Consider the following 23,376-nt stretch of genomic DNA (forward strand, 5'->3'; position numbering starts at 1 on the left):
TTTAATTGTGCGTCGGTGGTTGTGGCTCCTCGGCGTGATGGGAGGCGCCCGGGTGGAGATGGCGTGAGAGTTCCCTCCGACCTCACAGCTGGCGGCTGGCGGGACACGAGGCTCTGGAGACGTTTAGACCTCATCATCATCATCTCAGCTGCTCCAGGTTTTAATCCGAAGCAGAGGAGTGGTTTGGAGTCTTTCAACTCGTCAACACTGAACCGGTCTGAGTTTCATCCTGATCCTGATCCGTAGAATCCTCCGGTGCCATGAAGACGAGAAGCAGGACATTCTGTTTCCATTCGTTTGAATCTTACTCTGTCAACAAGTCAACAAGTTGTCCTCTTTATCCCTGAAGCTGACCACCAGACATATTGATGAGTTCATACTTTTAAATTTGTTTTCAAGATCTAACAGTTTGGTTTTTAACTCCGTGCAGACCTGAGAGACTGTGGTGTGTTTTTAGGGCCCGAGCACAGACATCAAAGGTGTCTGGTGAGACCCTATTGAAATTGTAAGGATTATTATTATTATTATTATTCAGGCAAATGAATTGGCTTTTTGAGGGCTTTAACATGCTCAACTTCTTACCAAAATTTGCAGAAAGTTAGAAAGTGGTGAAAATTTACGTATTCTGAAGGAATTTTCAATGGGCGTCGCAAAATGGCTCAACGGTGCCCCCCGAGACAGCCCGAGACCCCCGGAAGGTGTTCCCATTGACCTATCTTCACAAAAATCGATATACAGGTGTATCATGACCAGACAAACAAAAAAGTCTCTTGGTGCAATTGTAAAAACACAACAGGAAGCCTGCTATTTTGCATTAAGTGGCCATTTTGGCCATATTCCACATTTTTTCTTTGATACACTTGTACCAGGGTTTTCATCGGATCAACTTCAAATTGAGATGAGTGTCATCACAACAAGATGGAGATAAAAACTGACTGACGGATTTTTTTTTAATCACACGGTGTGACCGTGGCGTGGCGTCAAAGTTTGATTACACGCCATTAAAACACGATGTTCTGTAACGCGGACATACATGGACCATGAATCCTTTGATTTCAGTCTTCCTAGATCAAAGGAAACTTTATGTTTTGCAAAGGTTACGTCTCTCTCTCTCAGAACTGGTTATTTTAGTTTTTTCAGACAAAAAGCATGCAACGCTTCAAAATGGATGTGCTCGGGCCCACCCAGTGCTGCTTTGCAGCCCTAAAAATTTTATATTATTCTTGTTACAAGTTGAATCACATTTGATACTTATTCTTTCTTATTATTATTCAGGCAAATGAATTTGCTTTTTGAGGGCTTTAATTATTATTATTATTATTATTCAGGCAAATGAATTGGCTTTTTGAGGGCTTTAATTATTATTATTATTATTATTATTCAGGCAAATGAATTGGCTTTTTGAGGGCTTTAAAATGCTTAACTTCTTACCAAAATTTGCAGAAAGTTAGAAAGTGGTGAAAATTTACGTATTCTGAAGGAATTTTCAATGGGCGTCGCAAAATGGCTCAACGGTGCCCCCCGAGACAGCCCGAGACCCCCGGAAGGTGTTCCCATTGACCTATCTTCACAAAAATCGATATACAGGTGTATCATGACCAGACAAACAAAAAAGTCTCTGGGTGCAATTGGAAAAACACAACAGGAAGCCTGCTATATTGCATTTAGTGGCCATTTTGGCCATATTCCACATTTTTTCTTTGATACACTTGTACCAGGGTTTTCATCGGATCAACTTCAAATTGAGATGAGTGTCATCACGACAAGATGGAGATAAAAACTGACTGACGGATTTTTTTTTAATCACACAGTGTGACCGTGGCGTGGTGTCAAAGTTTGATTACACGCCATTAAAACATGATGTTCTGTAACGCGGACATACATGGACCATGAATCCTTTGATTTCAGTCTTCCTAGATCAAAGGAAACTTTATGTCTTGTTATTATTATTATTATTCAGGCAAATGAATTGGCTTTTTGAGGGCTTTACCATACTCAACTTCTTACCAAAATTTGCAGAAAGTTAGAAAGTGGTGAAAATTTACGTATTCTGAAGGAATTTTCAATGGGCGTCGCAAAATGGCTCAACGGTGCCCCCCCGAGACAGCCCGAGACCCCCGGAAGGTGTTCCCATTGACCTATCTTCACAAAAATCGATATACAGGTGTATCATGACCAGACAAACAAAAAAGTCCCTTGGTGCAATTGGAAAAACACAACAGGAAGCCTGCTATTTTGCATTTAGTGGCCATTTTGGCCATATTCCACATTTTTTCTTTGATACACTTGTACCAGGGTTTTCATCGGATCAACTTCAAATTGAGATGAGTGTCATTATAGCTTGAACTTAAAAATGTGTCTTTAGACGAATGAGACGAAAATAACATGAAACCAACTTGATGTCCAGGAAGGAGGTTTTATAATGTGCTATTAAACTAGAGACTGAGCAGTTATTATATTATTATGAGTGTTATGAATCCACATCCTGAGCAGACTCCTCATCTTCTCACTGCAGAGCAACCAGTTTTATATTTTGTCATTTTATTTTGTTTGCTTTGTTTTTCTTAAATTTACTCTTTTAAATGAATTAAATTTAGTCCAGTAACAAAAGAAGTGAAACAATGTCTGTAATAGTGTAAGTGTATGTAATAGTGTCTGTAATAACCCTGAATATCGGCTCAGTCAAGGAAACAGAAATGATTCGTTCATTTCCCGACTGGGTTTTCGGTTACGAGTCTTTGGATCATTTTTCACGTGACCTGCATCGACTCAGAAGAGGAAACAGAAAGGATTTGTTTACCTCGTTCACTTTCGCGTGACTGGGTTTAGTAAGACGTGAAAGATATTCGTTCACAAGTAATAATTAAAGGTTTACTTTTTTGTACTTTACTTACAGTTCAGTGCAGCGTAATTGTTTGATAATTAAATGCTAGTGTGATAATAAATGACCATTTCAAATCATCCATCATTGAACGAGATTCAAAGAACCGAGTCGGTAAAATGCTCCGAACTTCCCATCACTAGCGTCCGGCCTCTGATTGGCTCACACGTCGCTGTGCTGGTGTGATTGGTTTGATTTGGAGCATTTGTTGATTCACGGATCATTAACGTTTCTTATAATAGTTGAGATATTTCGGTCTGAACCCCGGTGGAGGTCAGACGCACTCATTGACCTCTGCACCTCTGCAGAGTCACGATCCCACGTTTCCCCCCCCGACGAACAAACGCTCCTCTGTTCCGATCTTCTCTCCGTGAGTCTGTCGCTAGCGTTTCCTCCTCGGGCTGCCCCCCCCCCCGCCCTGTCCAGCCTCGTTAGGCAGACCCTGGCCCCTCGGGAACAAAAGACAGTTTTCGTTTCCTATTAGAATGAGATGAGTCATCGGCGGAGGGCGAACATGGCCGCCGCTTGTTCGCCCGCTTCCTTTCAGGGGGGAGAGAAAGAGAAAGTGGGGCCCAGTGGGTTTAATCATCATTTGGCCTAATTGAGCCGTGGGGCGACAAGTTGGAAACAACAACTGTGTGAACAGGCCCCCCCCCACCCAGCCTGCCCCCCCTCCCGGCCCCCCCAACCACGACCACTCTCCCTCTTGACCAATCCCAGTCGTCCCCATCAAACCTCGTCCGGATCTTTTATTGGCAAAACAAATTTACATTCTTATTGTGGGAGCATGAATCCATTAGCAGGACATTATATGAGACAACAATACGACTGTATACAACCGGACGTTACAACAAGACGACAATATCCCGTCTGCTGCCTCGGTTCATCCGAGGGACACGCTGCCCGGGACAAAGGGGGACGGACAAAGGGACCTATAGGGGGTCCGCACTGGTTCCTCGGACCGGGACAGAATCACGCTAGGGGACGAAAACCTGTCAAACTAACTCTGTTCTTAAGAAGCAACAACTTGTTGTGTGTCTGCAGTTGAATTAACTTCATCCTCAGTGTTGATAAAAAGACAACACGATGGAAGATAACGTGTTTATTGATAAATGTTTTGTTTAACTTGATAGAATCGTTACAGAGAGTTTTGAATCAACGTCTGGATCCGTGTTCATGCAGCAGCTCGTTGGGATCGTTCTATAGAAGCTGAACTTTAAACAGTTGGACGAGTTTGTGAAGGATTTGAACTTTTCTCTCTTTTTTTGTCCGACCAGCTCTGAAACACTCGGCCATGCCTGAGTGACAGGTCGGTTCTTTATCTCCACAACATCACTTTCGTTCAGCAACACACACGAGAAGAGAGAAGCCGATGAGATGAAGACATGTGACACATACAGGAGCAGATTTCTGGAGTTAGGAGAGAAGGTCCTCGACTTTTTGAGACTTTCTGTCTGAATCTCAAAGTCCTAAACATCTCAGGTCTCTAAGTTTAAGTTATTTCACCTCCAGTCTTCCAACATTTAAACATTTAAAATCGTATAAATCTAGTATTTACAGATCCTCACTTAACTTGTGTATTGCATCATGTGTCAATCAGTAGAGTAACAATAAACTTTATGTGAACATGCAGAAAACTCCACATTCTACAGATTCTCTTTGACCATCAGGAAGGAAAGAAGATTGAGTCTCAGATGTTCAGTAGATCCACAGAGAAGCTGTTGTATTGTTTGTTCCTGTGATGATGAGTCAGAACTGTGGTGGGATGTTTGTATAGAAACAGGAAACAATGAGAGGACAAGTATAATAAATCCTTTGTGTTATTTTTTTTACAAGCGTCACAACAGTTCATGCAAAGTAAACGTAGCTAAGATCTAAGAACAAGGAGCGGGACGACGTTTACAGTGTTAGTTTAAAAGATATACAACAAGTCAGATGAAGATGTGCAAGGACGGTTCAGAGCCGTGAGAGAAGAGAACACACATCTGCTTCTAGAGAGTCGAGTCAGAGCAGACTGTGACCACAAGGTGGCGTCTGCGAGTCTACAGGTTCCTCTCCAGAAGGACGGTTTTGAGGTCAGCAGGGCAGCGGATGTTGAAGACCTTGTGGGAGGTGTCTCTCTTCTCCACCAGGGCGGCGACAGTTTCGCCCAGGTCCAGATGGTTCAGGTAACCAGGAGCCATCCGCTCTGGAGCCGCTACGCCTGTGTTGATCTTCACCTGCCACCGGAACCAAGAGAAACGCTTTCAAACACCTGATCCAGACCTCTCACACAGAGGTCACACAGAGGTCACACAGAGGTCACACATCTCACACAGAGGTCACATCTCTCACATCAAGGTCACATCTCTCACACAGAGGTCTCATCTCTCACACAGAGGTCACATCTCTCACACAGAGGTCACACCTCTCACACAGAGGTCACATCTCACACAGAGGTCACATCTCTCACACAGAGGTCACACCTCTCACACAGAGGTCACACCTCTCACACAGAGGTCACATCTCTCACACAGAGGTCACATCTCTCACCCAGAGGTCACACCTCTCACACAGAGGTCACACCTCTCACCCAGAGGTCACACCTCTCACCCAGAGGTCACATCTCTCACACAGAGGTCACATCTCTCACACAGAGGTCACATCTCTCACCCAGAGGTCACACCTCTCACACAGAGGTCACACCTCTCACACAGAGGTCTCATCTCTCACACAGAGGTCTCATCTCTCACACAGAGGTCACATCTCTCACACAGAGGTCACATCTCTCACACAGAGGTCACATCTCTCACACAGAGGTCACACCTCTCACACAGAGGTCACATCTCTCACACAGAGGTCACACCTCTCACCCAGAGGTCACACCTCTCACACAGAGGTCACATCTCTCACCCAGAGGTCACACCTCTCACCCAGAGGTCACACCTCTCACACAGAGGTCACATCTCTCACACAGAGGTCACACCTCTCACACAGAGGTCACACCTCTCACCCAGAGGTCACACCTCTCACACAGAGGTCACACCTCTCACACAGAGGTCACATCTCTCACCCAGAGGTCACACCTCTCACCCAGAGGTCACACCTCTCACACAGAGGTCACATCTCTCACCCAGAGGTCACACCTCTCACACAGAGGTCACACCTCTCACACAGAGGTCACATCTCTCACCCAGAGGTCACACCTCTCACCCAGAGGTCACACCTCTCACACAGAGGTCACACCTCTCACACAGAGGTCACACCTCTCACACAGAGGTCACACCTCTCACCCAGAGGTCACACAGAGGTCACACCTCTCACACAGAGGTCACACCTCTCACCCAGAGGTCACATCTCTCACACAGAGGTCACACAGAGGTCACACCTCTCACCCAGAGGTCACATCTCTCACCCAGAGGTCACACCTCTCACACAGAGGTCACACCTCTCACACAGAGGTCACACCTCTCACCCAGAGGTCACACCGACAGGGCCTCACCTGGTTCAGTTTACAGGGGACGTCGGGGTACTCCTCTCGTAGAACCTGGCAGAAAGCCAGAGCGCTGGCAGCTCCCACCGTCAGGAAACCAGTTCCTGGCATCAGCATCTTATCTCCTGCTCCTCCTGAGGCACAGAGAGGAAGAGAGCGTAAAACTACAAGCTGTTCCACTCATGTCCACCAGGTGGCGTTAATGCAGAAGACAACACAACCACAATGCCAACACGACAACAGTTAACATGGAGGAGATTCAGTCGAGATGCTTCTGATCAGCAAAGAAACAAACTTCTGGATGGATGTTTCAAATGTTTGTCAGAGATGTTTTATTAAACGTCACTTTAAACGTTAAACTCTGTTCTTGAGATAAATCCTGAGGAAGTTCCACCAACATCCGAACAAACCAACACACAAATAAATAAACAAAGAGGAACTAAAGTGAGGGTAGAAGTTCCCAATTCACTTTTCTACTTGAGTAAAAGTAAGTACTTGCATTTAAAAATACTTAAAGTCTTAAAAGTAAAAGTATGTCTACTGTATATTGTCTTCAATACGATAATAATAATACAGACTTTGTCATATTAATTGAAGTTCCTGCTCATGATGCTACTGAAAATACTTCATATTAAACCATAAAGATTTTATTCCTCATGTTTCCTTGTGTTTAGAACAAAGCCTGAAATGTAAAAACAGAAATAACACTTGAGCTCAGTTCTCTCAGAGTTTCTGTGGAGCATCGAGCAGAAAGTGAAGGTCTCACCTGTGATGAAGGTGTAGGTGCAGTGGGCGTCGTCCCTCACCAGCGGGAAGAAGGTCTTCCATGAGACAAACGTGCTGAAGAGGAGGGTCTCCATCACCTGAAGGGGGGGGGGGCACCAGGAGGGAGGACAAGTCTCAGACAAGATGAAAAACAGAAGAATCTACCAGAAGAGACGCTTGTAGACAAAAGTGTCAAAGAAAAGACTTCACGTCACATTTTAGGATCTTCAACAACTTCAGTTTGTTCCATTTTTAATACTTTTAAAAGATTTCACTGAGATTAAACCTCATGTTTTTTATTCTGGTGAAGGAAATATACATTTTTGGTCTTTTGTTTTGCAAAATCAAATTAAATCGTCTATTATTTAGGATTAGGTTTTTGTTTTTTTGTTTGTGTGTTTTTAAGAAAGATTACAGAAGAAGTTCAGGACGGATTTCCAGGATGAGACATTTTTCAGGAGCGAGTCCAACTCAGGATCCAGGACGTATCGTGAGACAGGAAGTGGAGAATAATTAACATTTAACAATCCGACATGTTCAGAGATCTGATGTTTACAGTGTGTGGAGCTTGGATGATGATGAGGATTTGATCGAGTGAATTTAAATGTGTCTTCATCCGGAGACGGAGGACAGATCGTCCTGCTCCACCTGCTGGTTCCATGTGTGTGTCTCTCACCCACTGGAGCTCCTTGACGGACTGCGTGTGGGGGGGGCCTCCCTGCCACCAGCTGAAGCCCAGAGAGGAAACCACGTCCGTCACCTTCCCCACGGCGTCCAGCAGCGCCTGCTTGGCTAGCTCCGCCCCCTCCTCGGACCCTGGAACACACACGAGGACACATCAGCTCAAACCGGTTTGTGCGACTGTTGTTTGACTCACACAGTTTCCTGAAGGTTGATATTGATCGTTTATGATTGACGTCGTTCACTGTCACCAGAATAAAATGGAGGGAGATTCATATTTATTCTATTTTGGTGGCATCGTGATCTTGATATTTTAATTTTAGTCATATAGAATTTGTAATTTTGGTGATGGATAGAAAGAGGGAGGGAAGGAAGGAAGGAAGGAAGGAAGGAAGGAAGGAAGGAAGGAAGGAAGGATGGAAGGAAGGACGGAAGGAAGGAAGGAAGGAAGGAAGGAAGGAAGGAAGGAAGGAAGGAAGGAAGGAAGGAAGGAAGGAAGGAAGGAAGGAAGGAAGGAAGGAAGGAAGGAAGGAAGGAAGGAAGGAAGGAAGGAAGGAAGGAAGGAAGGAAGGAAGGAAGGAAGGAAGGAAGGAAGAAGGGAAGGAAGGAATGAAGGAAGGAAGGAAGGAAGGAAGGAAGGAAGGAAGGAAGGAAGGAAGGAAGGAAGGAAGGAAGGAAGGAAGGAAGGAAGGAAGGAAGGAAGGAAGGAAGGAAGGAAGGAAGGACGGAAGGAAGGAAGGAAGGAAGGACGGAAGGAAGGAAGGAAGGAAGGAAGGAAGGAAGGAAGGAAGGAAGGAAGGAAGGAAGGAAGGAAGGAAGGAAGGAAGGAAGGAAGGAAGGAAGGAAGGAAGGAAGGAAGGAAGGAAGGAAGGAAGGAAGGAAGGAAGGAAGGAAGGACGGAAGGAAGGAAGGAAGGAAGGAAGGAAGGAAGGAAGGAAGGAAGGAAGGAAGGAAGGAAGGAAGGAAGGAAGGAAGGAAGAAAGGAAGGAAGGAAGGAAGGAAGGAAGGAAGGAAGGAAGGAAGGAAGGAAGGAAGGAAGGAAGGAAGGAAGGAAGGAAGGAAGGAAGGAAGGAAGGAAGGAAGGAAGGAAGGAAGGAAGGAAGGAAGGAAGGAAGGAAGGAAGGAAGGAAGGAAGGAAGGAAGGAAGGAAAGAAGGATGGAAGGAAGGACGGACGGACGGACGGACGGACGGACGGAAGGAAGGAAGGAAGGAAGGAAGGAAGGAAGGAAGGAAGGAAGGAAGGACGGACGGACGGAAGGAAGGAAGGAAGGAAGGAAGGAAGGAAGGAAGGAAGGAAGGAAGGAAGGAAGGAAGGAAGGAAAGAAGGAAGGAAAGAAGGAAGGAAGGAAGGAAGGAAGGAAGGAAGGAAGGAAGGAAGGAATCTTACCCACATCCCCCACTAGAGTGGTGAGGTTTTCCTTTGTGCTCGGAGAGATGAACGTCCGGAGTCTCTCCAGTCGGCTGCTGTCCCTGGAGATCACTGCCACCTTAAAACCTACACACACACACACACACACAGACACACACACAGACACACACACACACACACACAGACACACACACACACACACACAGACACACACACACACACACACACACACACACAGACACACACACACACACGTACATTAATCTATGTTGTGGACCAGCACCTTTAGGTCTAATCCCGCTCACATGAAAACGATCTGTGTATCAAGGTCAAGGGGGGGGGGGCAGCAGATGGTAACTGCTCCGTTCAAACATGCAACGTGGAAATCATAAAGTCAACGATTGTAAACGATCATCGCAGCGTCCAACCAGCAGATGTTGTTATGGATGCTAATGTGAAGATCAGTTCAAATATCACACTGATGAAATTATGAAAAATGATCTTAATCTCAGGGAAAACCCTCAAACACAGATATTTACATTTACATTATTGTTTCTGTGTGTTGTTATATTTTTGATATTTGTTTCCAAAGTTCCTTTTACAGTTGTTGTATTTTAAATAGTTAAAGATGATTCATATTGTCCACACTGTATGAAGATGTCCCACATGCTCTGTGTACATATACGACTCCTCTGTTATTTAAGTGTAAAAAAATTTTATCACTGCAATTCATACTGAGCTGATTTTAATATTTGCAAACTTCAGGATCTACATTTATACTTTTTGCTAATTGATGAAGTTTATAATCTTCAACATGGAAACGATGATTCTACGATTCTCATGAACTTTGACTGTTTTCAGGGACGTGTTCGAATAAAACATCTGAACATCTCAGTTTGTTCCATAATTTCATAAAGACCGAACATGGATGTCAGGGAAATATGATTAATAAACATCCATTCAAACAGTAGATATTAAACTATTGAAATGCAGAACATGTTCAAAATGCTCATAAAGACTAAAAACATCTACAGAGCAGTTTGACGTCATGGAGTTCCTCATGGGACACTTGGACTGTGCGTAAAACTGTGCGTAAAACTGTGCGTAAAACTGTGCGTAAAACTGTGCGTAAAAGTGTGCGTAAAAGTGTCTCCAGATTCCCATGGATGTAAGATCACAGAGTTTCTTTAGACCTCCACTCGGTCTCTGTCTCCATGTGTCTCCGTGTGTGTCCGTGTGTGTCCGTGTGTCTCCGTGTGTCTCCAGGTGTCTCTCTGTATGTCCGTGTGTCTCCAGGTGTCTCTGTGTGTGTCCGTGTGTCTTTGTGTGTCTCTGGGTGTCTCCAGGTGTCTCTGTGTGTGTCCGTGTGTCTCCAGGTGTCTCTGTGTGTGTCCGTGTGTCTTTGTGTGTCTCCGGGTGTCTCCAGGTGTCTCTTTGTGTGTCCGTGTGTCTTTGTGTGTCTCCGTGTGTCTCCATGTGTCTCCATGTGTCTCCATGTGTCTCCATGTGTCTCTGTGTGTGTCCGTGTGTCTTTGTGTGTCTCTGGGTGTCCCCATGTGTCTCTATGTCTCTACGTGTGTCTTTGTGTGTGTCCGTGTGTCTCTGTGTGTCTCCAGGTGTCTCTGTGTGTGTCCGTGTGCCTTTGTGTGTCTCTGTGTGTCTCCATGTGTCTCTCTGTGTCTCCATGTGTCTCCGTGTGTCTCCTCTCTGTCTCCATGTGTCTCCATGTCTCTCCTCTCTGTCTCCGTGTGTCTCCATGTGTCTCCACCAGGTGTCCCCAGGTGTCTCCTTACCTTTGTCCAGCAGAGCCTTGACGACCCCGGAGCCCACCGTCCCCGCCCCCCCCAGCGCCAGCACCACCCTGCTCGAGTTGGACATCCTGTGCGCGGCTGAAGGATGGAGCGCTCACTTGTGACCGCAGAGGAACCAGGGAGGCTTTTAACTGAGCCTCAGGTCCGCCCCCGCCCCCCCCCCCCCCCCCCCCAGCCACTGTCACCGAGGCCCCGCCCGCAGGTCAGCAAAACAAGCTCACCCCACCACCCTGTGCACCTGTCTCACTATCTGTGTGGGGACCGGTGAGAGGTCTATTATAAGGGTCAGATTATAATCAAGGTGAAGGGCTGTGTGTGTGTGTGTGTGTGTGTGTTTTTATGTGTGTAGGTATATATGTGTGTGTGTGTGTGTGTGTGTTTGTGTGTGTGTGTGTGTGTGTGTGTGTGTGTGTGTGTGTGTGTGTGTGTGTGTGTGTGTGTAGATCCCATCAGTGCTTCCGTGTGGATGGTTTAAGGAAACACAGATAAGCCATTAGTGTGGATCTAAGGTCCGGCTGCTGCTATGTCCTCAAACAGGACACTGAACCAACCTGTGTGTGTGTGCGTGTGTGCGTGTGTGTGTGTGTGTGTGTTTGTGTGTTTGTGTGTGTGTGTGTGTGTTTCCAGATATTACTCACGTTCAAAGAACTAATAATGTAAATGTTTAAATTTAGGGTGAAAATGTGTTTTACTGTTAATGTTAGTGTAAGAGTAAGATAAGTAATTAACTTGTGTGCGTGTGTGTGTGTTTGTGTGTGTGTGTGTTTGTGTGTGTGTGTTTGTGTTTCCAGATATTACTCACGTTCAAAGAACTAATAATATCAATGTTTAAATTTAGGTTGAAGAAGTATTTTAAGGTTTATGAAAGAGTAAGAGTAAGATAAGTAGTTAACTTGTGTGTGTGTGTGTGTGTGTGTGTGTGTGTGTGTGTGTTTGTGTGTGTGTGTTTCCAGATATTACTCACGTTCAAAGAACTAATAATGTAAATGTTTAAATTTAGGGTGAAGAAGGGTTTTAAGGTTAATGTTAGTGTAAGAATAAGATAAGTAGTTAACTTGTGTGTGTATGTGCGTGTGTGTGTGTGTGTGTGTGTGCGTGTGTGTGTGTGTGTGTGTTTCCAGATATTACTTACGTTCAAAGAACTAATAATGTAAATGTTTAAATTTAGGGTGAAGAAGTATTTTAAGGTTTATGTAAGAGTAAGAGTAAGATAAGTAGTTAACTTGTGTGCGTGTGTGTGTGTATGTGTGTGTGTGTTTGTGTGTGTGTGTGTGTGTGTGTGTGTGTGTGTTTGTGTGTGTGTTTCCAGATATTACTTACGTTCAAAGAACTAATAATGTAAATGTTTAAATTTAGGGTGAAGAAGTATTTTAAGGTTTATGTAAGAGTAAGAGTAAGATAAGTAGTTAACTTGTGTGCATGTGTGTGTGTTTGTGTGCGTGTGTGGGTGTGTATATGTGTGTGTGTGTGTGTGTTTGTGTTTGTGTTTCTAGATATTACTCACGTTCAAATAACTAATAATGTAAATGTTTAAATTTAGGGTGAAGATGTATTTTAAGGTTAATGTTAGTATAAGAGTAAGATAAGTAGTTAACTTGTGTGTGTGTGTGTGTGTGCGTGTGAGAGACTGTGGAGTCTCTTAAAGGTGAATTGCTGCCCTCTAGTGGAAAATAAGCATTCAACACTCTAAATAAGTGTGATCATAATGTAATATATATAAATATTATATATTTTATGTGTGGTCTCGCGCACTGATTCTGGATTTATTTTACAAATCACATCAACACCGTGAAATCATATTTTTTATTAAATGAAGGTTAATTTCAATCAAAATCTTCAAAACTAGAATCAATTGTAAAAGATGACAGAGAATACTTTTGAATTGATAATAATAATTAATTTGATTCTAATGTATTTAGAGATGTTTACGAGGCTTTTCTCTTTGTCCCTTGTCTCTGTACAGACAGTTATATTGTTCTGTAAGAAAAGAAGATATAAGAAAGCGAAGATGTAATAAAACTTATATACAGCCTATGGTTAAAATAGATTTAGCTCTCTACCTTTTATTGGAATACAATTATTTATATCTTGTTCCTTCTTTATTTTTTGTATATGATCATCCCTGTAACTTCTTATTTGGAATAGAACAGTTCTGATGCAGCTTCTTCATAATTTTTCAATAGTCAACTAAATAGTTTCACTTCGTTGAAATATTCATAGTTTCCCTCTGTTTTGATCTGATTTTTAATTTAGAAACGCTCAGATAGACTCCGCCCCCCTTGACCGTGCGCATCTGTCACGTGACAGTGTTTACTTTCCTTTGACGACCGGAAGTGTGTGACGTGATTCACCGACACACACTCTCCCACAGACACACACAGACACACACTCAGGTGAGTTTTACACACACCACAGATCCTCGGTCTGTCTGTCCTCCAGCTGTGTGTTAGCTTAGCTGTGTTAGCCTAGCTGTGTTAGCTTAGCTTCTCTGGTAGCCCGACGGCTGCTTCAGGAATACACCGGTTTAACGTTGTTCGTCGTTTCGTGGGAACCGGATCACGTCTGGAACCGGAACCAGAACAGATCCAAGTTCAGCTCCAGTCCTCTTGTGATTCGGGATCGACCCGGGACACCAGGGACAAGTCCTTCGTGTGAGCTTTGTCCTCTTGTGCTGAGACGTGCTGTCACTTCCTGGGACTTTCCCCACATGTTTAACAATGTGGCCTGAGAGTCAGTGGTTCTGTTGGTTGGACCTGAAGAAGAAGAACCAGTCCAGCTCCCTGAGAACCAGTCCGGTTTCCTGAGAACCAGTCCGGCTTCATCAGAACCAGTCCAGCTTCCTCAGAACCAGTCGAGAGGAACCTGGACGGGTAGCGACGGGTTTTAAATCAGCGCAGATTTAAAGGAAGTTTGGTGTCAAGTTTAAAAACAAGTTAGCCTAGCATCAAGCTAACGACAGAGTGAGTCTCCTCAAGTTATAGATTCAGTTTATCCTTTATAACTTCTCTCAGTTAAAGTTGTTTCCTTCACTTCTGTTCAGCTGCTGAGTTTCACTTTCGGGTTTGAACTCTGGATCTGAGCCTAAAGCTGTTTTAGAGCTGATGTAGTTTGTTGTTTTATTAATTGTTCTTTTGATTGAATATTGAATATAGAGGAAACAGTTTCTGTATGAATCCAGACTTTAAACCACTGGATCTGAGGTGGTTCAGTGGATCTGAGGTGGTTCACTGGATCTGAGGTGGTTCAGTGGATCTGAGGTGGTTCAGTGGATCTGAGGTGGTTCAGTGGATCTGAGGTGGTTCAGTGGATCTGAGGTGGTTCAGTGGATCTGAGGTGGATCAGTGGATCTGAGGTGGATCTGAGGTGGTTCAGTGGATCTGAGGTGGTTCAGTGGATCTGAGGTGATTCAGTGGATCTGAGGTGGATCAGTGGAGGTTCAGTGGATCTGAGGTGGTTCAGTGGATCTGAGGTGGTTCAGTGGATCTGAGGTGGTTCACTGGATCTGAGGTGGTTCACTGGATCTGAGGTGGTTCAGTGGATCTGAGGTGGTTCAGTGGATCTGAGGTGGTTCAGTGGATCTGAGGTGGATCTGAGGTGGTTCAGTGGATCTGAGGTGGTTCAGTGGATCTGAGGTGGTTCAGTGGATCTGAGGTGGATCTGAGGTGGTTCAGTGGATCTGAGGTGGTTCAGTGGATCTGAGGTGGTTCACTGGATCTGAGGTGGTTCACTGGATCTGAGGTGGTTCACTGGATCTGAGGTGGTTCACTGGATCTGAGGTGGATCTGAGGTGGTTCAGTGGATCTGAGGTGGTTCAGTGGATCTGAGGTGGCCACCTCAGTGGATCTGAGGTGGTTCAGTGGATCTGAGGTGGTTCAGTGGATCTGAGGTGGTTCAGTGGATCTGAGGTGGTTCAGTGGATCTGAGGTGGTTCAGTGGATCTGAGGTGGTTCAGTGGATCTGAGGTGTTTCACTGGATCTGAGGTGGTTCAGTGGATCTGAGGTGGTTCAGTGGATCTGAGGTGGTCCAGTGGATCCGTGGATCAGGAAGCTGTCTCCAGACTCTCACCTCCTCTCCTCCCTCCTGCAGGATCTCAGCTGACCTCCAGAGATGAGCAGCTCCAGGCAGCGAGCCCGGGATCTGCTGCAGGCCTACGAGCTGAGCCTGGAGCAGCAGATCCTGGGCCGGGGCTCCAGCCACGCATGTGGAGACCAGGAGCTGTGGAGGCAGGTGGAGGCTCGGCTGACGGAGGCCGACGCTCAGGACGCCCACTGCCTGGGTCTGGATCCGCTGGAGGTGATGGAGGAGTCGCTCAAGGCGCCGCCAGCCGCTGCCAGGGGGTCGAAGGTCAGATCCAGAGGTCGCCTGCAGGACCTGGGGAAAGCGTTCGAGGTCCTGGAGCAAGCGGCTCTCAACCTGTACCTCGGGCCCTGGAGGCACGAGTACAAGGTCGTCAAGGTGGGTCCACAACCTGGGGACGCACATGGTTCAGGACCTCTGATATGAGGACTACACAACACACAACACTCCGCTCCATATACACCTACTTCACATCATATGTGATATGTGTTCATATAAACCATATTGATATTATATATCATTTTATACAATATTATTGTCTTTTGCACACTCTGTCTACATATTCTTACACTCATAGTATATTATATTATCTATTGTATAGTCAAATACTTATATTTATACCTCTACTATTTATCATATCATATTATATCATACTCTCTGTATATTCTTTGTATATATAAGTCTATATACACATATTTATACATGTGTACATATTATTATTATTATATTTACTATTATTATATATACTGTTGCCATATTTATTATATACTGCTATTATATTGGTATAATTACTATCATATTTAAATATATATTATGTTATATTATATACTATATATACTGTACTATTTTTATATACTGTCTAACAATAACATTACCATCATATCATCAGTACTATTACCATCATCTTGCCACTGCACCTTATCTACCTATTTATCTTGTGTTTCTGTTTTTATTCTTTCTACCTCAATATTTTTATCCATCCATCTATCTGTCTATCTGTCTATCTATCTATCCATCTATTTATCTGTCTATCTATCTATCTATCCATCCATCTATCCATCTATCCATCTATCCATCTATCCATCTATCCATCTATCCATCCTTCTATCTATCCATCTATCCATATATCATCTATCCATCTATCTATCCATCTATCTATCCATCTATCCATCTATCTATCCATCTATCTATCCATCTATCATCCATCTATCCATCTATCTATCTATCTATCCATCTATCCATCCATCCATCTATCCATCTATCCATCTATCCATCTATCCATCCATCTATCCATCTATCCATCTATCCATCTATCCATCTATCCATCTATCCATCCATCTATCCATCTGTCCATCTGTCCATCTGTCCATCTGTCCATCTGTCTATCTGTCTATCTGTCTATCTATCCATCTATCCATCTATCTATCCATCTATCCATCTATCCATCTATCCATCTATCCATCTATCCATCTATCCATCTATCCATCTATCTATCTATCTATTTATCTGTCTATCTATATATCTATATATCTATATATCTATCCATCTATCCATCCATCTATCTATCTATCTATATCTTTCTTCCTGGTTGAATATGAAATGATAAAGGTGAAAGCAGTTCCTAACTCTGTGTGTTTGTGTGTTTGTGTGTTTGTGTGTTTGTGTGTTTGTGTGTTTGTATGTTTGTATGTTTGTGTGTTTGTGTGTTTGTGTGTTTGTGTGTCTGTGTGTTTGTGTGTCTGTGTGTTTGTGTGTTTGTGTGTTTGTGTGTCTGTGTGTTTGTGTGTTTGTATGTTTGTGTGTTTGTGTGTTTGTGTGTTTGTATGTTTGTGTGTTTGTGTGTTTGTGTGTTTGTGTGTCTGTGTGTTTGTGTGTCTGTGTGTTTGTGTGTTTGTGTGTTTGTGTGTCTGTGTGTTTGTGTGTTTGTATGTTTGTGTGTTTGTGTGTTTGTGTGTTTGTGTGTTTGTATGTTTGTATGTTTGTGTGTTTGTGTGTTTGTGTGTTTGTGTGTCTGTGTGTTTGTGTGTTTGTATGTTTGTGTGTTTGTGTGTTTGTGTGTTTGTGTGTTTGTGTGTTTGTGTGTTTGTGTGTTTGTGTGTTTGTGTGTTTGTGTGTTTGTGTGTTTCTTGTCTCAGATGTATTCTGGGACTTTCACCCACTTCATCAAGCCGGTGCTGTCCACGCCTCAGATCGAGAAGCTCTTCGGTCTGTTGGGCTACCGGCCCAGCTCCCAGGAGCAGCTGTTCCTCCAGGAGCTCCGGACCAGCTCCGCCTCCCTGGACGACCTCCTGCGCCTGGCCTGCGCCTTCTACCTGGCTCGCTGCGAGTGTCGCCTCCTGCAGGCGGCGCTGGGGAAGCACGTGGGCGAGTCCCAGTGGGAGCTGGGTGTGGTGAGAGAGAGGCAGAGAGGAAACAGCCTGCAGGTACGTCTGGTCTGTAGGGGGGGGGGGACTGGCACAAATGTGACCATTCAATAGTATTGCGATATTTGGTTCACGATTCAATAGTATTTCGATTCTGCGATATATTGCGATACAGCAAGTATTGTGATTCGATTCTGCGATATATTGCGATTCATGTCCCCCATATTATTCAAAGGCATTACACAAAATGAGGAAAATAAGACTCACTTCAAATGTCACATTTAATTCTGTGAACAACATTGTCTTCTACACATTAACTGAAGTGCAAAAACTTTGTCCTTGAACATTCAGGACACAGGAGCTTTGTAATTATTTTCTGAATAGGAGACCTCTCACATGAACACTGAGCTCCCAGCACATAACTTACAATTATTTAAATACAATACAGTAACATCAAGCAGACATAATAGAGTGACATAAACCTGAGAATAATCATATAAATAAGAGTAACCTAGAGCTTCAATCAAATTGAGAAAAATAAACAAATGTGTACTACTAGAGTCCAGTCCAGTTGCTGCAAGGTCATGACCCAAAATGTTTAATTCATTTGGGGATCTTGGCATTTTTGTTCAGAAAAAGCAGTTGGTCAACATGCTCAGATGTTAAAGTTCAGAAGATTGAATCTTATATTAGATCTATATACAACATCCTTTCCTCAGACACACTAGGTATCTTTTAAACTCTGAAACTCTATTATCAGTATCGATATAATCGCGAGTGCAAAATATCGCGATAATGAACAGAATCGATTTCCCCCCCCCCCACCACTGGTCTGTGGAAGCAGGAGATTCTCCGATCAGACACTTTCACAACAAAACAGAAACCGTGATTTAAACTGTTTACTCCAGGTCGCCATGGATACCACCAAGAAGACCATGAAGGTCAACCAGCCGCGGATGGAGCCGTTTGCCGGCGGCGTGGACGTGGATCTGTACACAGACCAGCTCCTGAACGGGGGGGCGGCGGCGGCGGGCGTGAGTGACGACAAACCCTGGAGCTCGTCTCCACCTGCTGTGAAAACCCACGGCGACGGGTTCACGCCTCAGTCGTCCTCGTCCGGCGCCGTCTGCATCACCACGCTCAACTGCCAGCTCAGCAAGATGTCTCTCGGGGACTCGGGGGCCGGCTCCTCGGGGGGGAAGAAGCCGGGCAGGCGTCCCAGCGAGGGCTCGAGGTCGGACAAGGTGGACCCTGAGCCCCAGGTGGGCGGCTCCCAGGTGGAAGCTGCGGCTCCGGGGGAGAGAGAGAGTGAAGCGGAGCACTTCTGCAGCTGCCTCCAGGCTCCTCACGTGCTCCTGCAGCGCTGCGTGGACTGTCAGACGCTGCACAGCATCACGTGTGCCTTGCTGCAGCACTGCCTGATGGAGCGCCACGCCGTCGGGCCCTTCGAAGACCTCGCCGAGTCCGGAGCCGCGTCGCCTCAGAGTCTGGTGGCGAGCGACATGAAAGCTTCTCCAGCTCCGCCAGCCAGGTCCTCCTCGGATCCACGAGACGAGCCCGAGTCCCACATCCCGTCTCTTCAACCAATCAGCTTCCACGACTGCTGCGACCTGGCCCAGCTGGACCCGCAGGCGCTGTGCCACAGCTGCAGCGTGTTCCACTCGGGCTCCTGCAGAGACCTGGACTACTGCACGGTGCACCACGCCACCACGCCGCTGGGCCGCTGCGGCTGCGGGAAGCCGTGTCCCCGGAAGCCTCTGGTGCTGTGCCGGTACTGTGGGAAGGAGTACTGCCGGGACTGCTGGTACCGGAACCCGGTGGAGTGCACCTGCGGCCGAACCTTCGACCAGTCGTCCTCCGTGTGACGCTCGCCGGAGAAGCTCTGCACCGACGAGCGACGCCAACGTGCCTTAAACCTGCACTCGTTCAGATCCAGTACAATCTAATCCCCCATGTGGCCTTGGCTCGATGCCCACACGCAGGATTCTGGGCTCCCAGTTTTTCTATTTGTGATTTTCTTCTGTCTGTAACTCGTGCGACTGAATCCCATTTGTTACAGGAAACAACACCAGACGCCTTAGTCAGTGTCCCCCCCCCCCTCACCCCCTCCACCCCCCCCGAGCTTCGCTACCAACACGGCTGTGATTTAAAGAAATGAAAAAGAAACCAGAGCTCTTTTTTCTTTGGCCTGCAGGACAATGATAACCAGGTGGGACTTTGTGAGACTGAATCACATCATCATCATCAGAGTTGTGTATCGTTGTTGTTGTGACGTCGCACACTTCAGTGTAACTTGGTGCAAAGCACAAAGTCTGCTCATCTGTATTTGTTGCCTGCAGAGTAAAAAGTGTCAATGAGTCACTGGTCTCTGTCGAATGGGTTTTATGATGAATGACTTGGTGACAGTGGAGTTACAGGTGTGACCAGACCAGAATAATCAGATTTAACAATTCATATTTGTATTCAGTCATAATTACAACCAAAGATTTATATTGGTTTTTATTGATCAATCTGTAATTACTTTTGTTGATCCTTTTTTTTGGGCATTTTTGCTATAAAAAGTTACTTAATTGATTTATAAATATTAAAAGCTGCAGATTCTTTATTATCGATGAATCGTTTCAGCCCCAAAATAACTTATTTTGTGACGAGGTTTCAGTTTTAAGAAGTTTTCCTGAAGTCATGTAGAGTTCAGTGAGTTTGTCAGTAAAGATAGATCAATATGTCAGAGGGACATGAAAGAGTATTCATTTAATATCCTCGTGACAAAACTCTTTAAAGAACAAACTCCACTGTTACAAACATTAGTTTCAGGATCAGGATTATTTTTCTTGATTATTTACTTTTGGCATTTTTGCTTAAAAACTTACTTAAATGATTTATAAATATTAAAAGCTGCAGATTCTTTATTATTAATCGTTTCAGCCCTAAAAAAACTTATTTTATAACAAGAAGTTTAACTGAAGTCATGTAGAGTTCAGTAAGTTTATGTCAGTAAAGATAGAAAAGTGACATGACGGGACAAAGAATATTTATTAAATATCCTCGTGACAAAACTCTCTAAAGAACAAACATTAGTTTCAGGATCACGTCCAGTCATGTTCCATTAGCTTCACATAGATTCGTCCATTTCTCAATAACTCTGAAACTGCAAATATAGATCGACAAGCTTCTATAGATTCTTCTTTATTTTTAATGATAACATTTTATTTACAAGAGTTTGTTTACAAGTGATTCACTCGAGTTGTCAGGAACATTTCAGCGTTTTTATTTATCCACAGAACTCCTGGTTTGTACTTTAACGGGACATCAATGTTTTACTTTCCTCCCTTTAGCTTCAGTGCAGTGACCCCTAGTGGTGAAGTGTCACGTTGCAGGTGAACAGAGCATTGATTGTTCTCCCAGTGCAGTGACCCAGTTCTCCAGGATCCAGGCACTCGGCTCTGATTCTAACCAGAACCTTAGAGGTTAACTTCACTTCCCAGCTGCATCACCGGTTCCACGGAGGACTGAGGTCTGTGGATTGTTTTCTACTCGTTGTGCTTCTGCCAGTTGATGTTGATGAAGGACTTGCTGTCCATGCGGTCGGTGTAGAGGACGCCGTCCAGGTGGTCCATCTCGTGCTGGAGGATCCGAGCCGGCCAGCCGCTCGCCGTCCACGTGACCTCCTGACCCTTCTCATTCAGACCTGAGAGACCAGCAAACACAAGCAACTGATGACAACTGAGTCTGCACCTTCATACACAATCTAAGATTAGATAGATAGAGAGATAGAGAGATAGATAGATAGATAGATAGATAGATAGAGAGATAGAGAGATAGATAGATAGATAGATAGATAGATAGATAGATAGATAGATAGATAGATAGATAGATAGATAGATAGAGAGATAGATAGAGAGATAGAGAGATAGAGAGATAGATAGATAGATAGATAGATAGATAGATAGATAGATAGATAGATAGATTACTTTATTCATCCCCAAAGGGAAATTAAGTCGTCATAGCAGCTGGTATATTTGAATACAATAAAATAAAATACAATAGAATAAAATAAAAAATATTGATGGAAGAAAGAATAGAAACAGAAACACAAGATAAATAGGTAGATAAGGTGCAGTGGCAAGATGATGGTAATAGTACTGATGATATGATGGTAATGTTATTGTTAGACAGTATATAAAAATAGTACAGTATATATAGTATAATATAACATAATATATATTTATATATGATAGTAATTATACCAATATAATAGCAGTATATAGTAATAATGGCAGAAACAGTATATATAATAATAATATAATAATAATAATTATAACATGTACACATGTATAAATATGTGTATATAGACTTATATACATAAAGAATATACAGAGAGTATGATATGATATATAGTAGAGGTATAAATATAAGTATTTGACTATACAATAGGTAATATAATATACTATGAGTGTAAGAATATGTAGACAGAGTGTGCAAAAGACAATATTATTGTATAAAATGATATATAATATCAATATGGTTTATATGAACACATATCACATATGATGTGAGGTGAGTGTATATGGAGCAGAGTGTATTGAGCTTCATGCTGAAGGCAGCAGTGATCTTCATGCGTACCCGACACTTCCACCGACAGGAAGCGAGGAACCGTGGCGGAGAACCCTGAGATGCTCTCGCACGCTTCCTGAAACAGAACCGTGCGTGAGTCCAGAACTCTCAGCTGAGGGTTCACGAAGACCCTGAGCGGCTGGGCGGAGAGACCCCGGGCCTCCCTGGACGCCGCAGAGCTCTCCACCAACATCCACTTGGGGTACTCCAGCGCCAGGATCCGGAGCGGGACCCCCACCTGAGGCGCACTGAGGCCCACGCACTCCAGCTTACGCATGACCTTCACCAGAGAGCCGATGACCTTCTGGATCTCCGGCTGCGTGACGGCTGCAGGGTCCACGGCCGCGGCCCGTGACCTCAGCACCGGGTCGCCCACCTGGCACACGTGGGCGTACGGAGGGCAGGGGGGGGGGATGATCTTGCGTTTGATGTATTGAAGATAAGAGCGCACTTTGATGTCGCTGCAGTAAGAGCGTCTGCAGGGCGGCGGCGGCGGGGGGGAGGCGGAGACTCGTGGGAGACGAGCGGCGGTGGTCGACCTCAAGGCGCCGGCGGCACAGAGCCGGAGCACGGACCCACACGGCGTCGGGTTCATGCTGCAGCCGGGGGGGGGCACCACATCAGGTGGAGACGCACAGTTCTGTACAGACACAAAAGAGACGTTTATTTAATCAATGCTCCGTTCACCTGCAATATGACACCTCACCACTAGAGGTCACTAGACTCTACACACTGAACCTTTAAAGCTACCACCAGCAAAAAGCCTCTTTATTCTGATCAGACTTGAGGTTTTTAATCTGTATTATTAATTTTGTATTATTAATTTGCAGGATTTTGAGAGACAAACATCTCGAATCTGAGATTATGATTCAGACACAACTGGGAAAACTTATGATTTCACATGTGCAACAAAACTCATCACTTTAGATTTGGAGGAGTGAGGAGAACCGGATGTGAGCGGGTCAACGAGGTGCTGGAAACAAGCGCCCCCCCCCCCTCAACAGCATGACTCTAATGATGTTAAGATCTCAGTCGTTAGATTTGAATAAATAGAGACAAATTATGAATGAATATATAGATATAACCCAGTTACCTGCCAGTAGCGTTACCTAGGTCCAGGTCGGAAGGACAACACACGGACAGGGATCCCTGCGCTGTGGGAAAGTAGTTCCGGGTCTGAAGCGTACATCCGGATCAGTCCTCTTCAGAATAAAACTCTCCCAGCGTCAAACCGTGTATTTACGTGATTCACATTTTAACGACGAGCCTTATTTTGAAAGCAACGGGGGATTTGACCCGGAAGTGATTTCTCATCTGTTTCAAATAGTTGTTGGTGGATGT

The 23,376-nt window shown here is 44.5% G+C and overlaps 3 protein-coding genes across 4 annotated transcripts; 1 reads left to right on the forward strand and 2 right to left on the reverse strand.

Annotated features, from left to right (window-relative positions):
* Positions 1-4,683: 4,683 nt before the first annotated feature.
* si:dkey-238o13.4 (uncharacterized protein LOC560780 homolog) lies at positions 4,684-11,047 on the reverse strand. Its single transcript, XM_061077347.1, has 6 exons — positions 10,963-11,047; positions 9,188-9,295; positions 7,795-7,934; positions 7,120-7,216; positions 6,363-6,487; positions 4,684-5,100 (listed from the first exon to the last, which is right to left on the reverse strand). The coding sequence occupies exons 1-6, from the start codon at positions 11,045-11,047 to the stop codon at positions 4,924-4,926; spliced, it is 732 nt and encodes a 243-aa protein (XP_060933330.1). The 3' UTR covers positions 4,684-4,923.
* A 2,259-nt stretch (positions 11,048-13,306) lies between these two features.
* On the forward strand, positions 13,307-19,502 carry spata2l (spermatogenesis associated 2-like). Of its 2 annotated transcripts, none has more exons than XM_061077327.1 (4): positions 13,307-13,373; positions 15,068-15,436; positions 17,194-17,481; positions 18,330-19,502. In XM_061077327.1, the coding sequence occupies exons 2-4, from the start codon at positions 15,089-15,091 to the stop codon at positions 19,284-19,286; spliced, it is 1,593 nt and encodes a 530-aa protein (XP_060933310.1). In that variant the 5' UTR covers positions 13,307-13,373; positions 15,068-15,088; the 3' UTR covers positions 19,287-19,502. The 2 variants fall into 2 exon arrangements, with proteins under 2 accessions (XP_060933310.1, XP_060933311.1); XM_061077328.1 differs by having other exon boundaries at positions 13,314-13,373; positions 15,087-15,436.
* A 962-nt stretch (positions 19,503-20,464) lies between these two features.
* Positions 20,465-23,187, reverse strand: pdf (peptide deformylase, mitochondrial). Its single transcript, XM_061077346.1, has 3 exons — positions 23,129-23,187; positions 22,045-22,675; positions 20,465-21,109 (listed from the first exon to the last, which is right to left on the reverse strand). Exons 2-3 carry the CDS (start codon positions 22,628-22,630, stop codon positions 20,952-20,954), a joined length of 744 nt encoding a protein of 247 aa, XP_060933329.1. The 5' UTR covers positions 22,631-22,675; positions 23,129-23,187; the 3' UTR covers positions 20,465-20,951.
* Between the last annotated feature and the right edge of the window lie 189 nt (positions 23,188-23,376).

This window comes from Limanda limanda, chromosome 8 (genome assembly GCF_963576545.1).
Source record: "Limanda limanda chromosome 8, fLimLim1.1, whole genome shotgun sequence".
Classification (NCBI taxonomy): Eukaryota; Metazoa; Chordata; class Actinopteri; order Pleuronectiformes; family Pleuronectidae; genus Limanda; species Limanda limanda.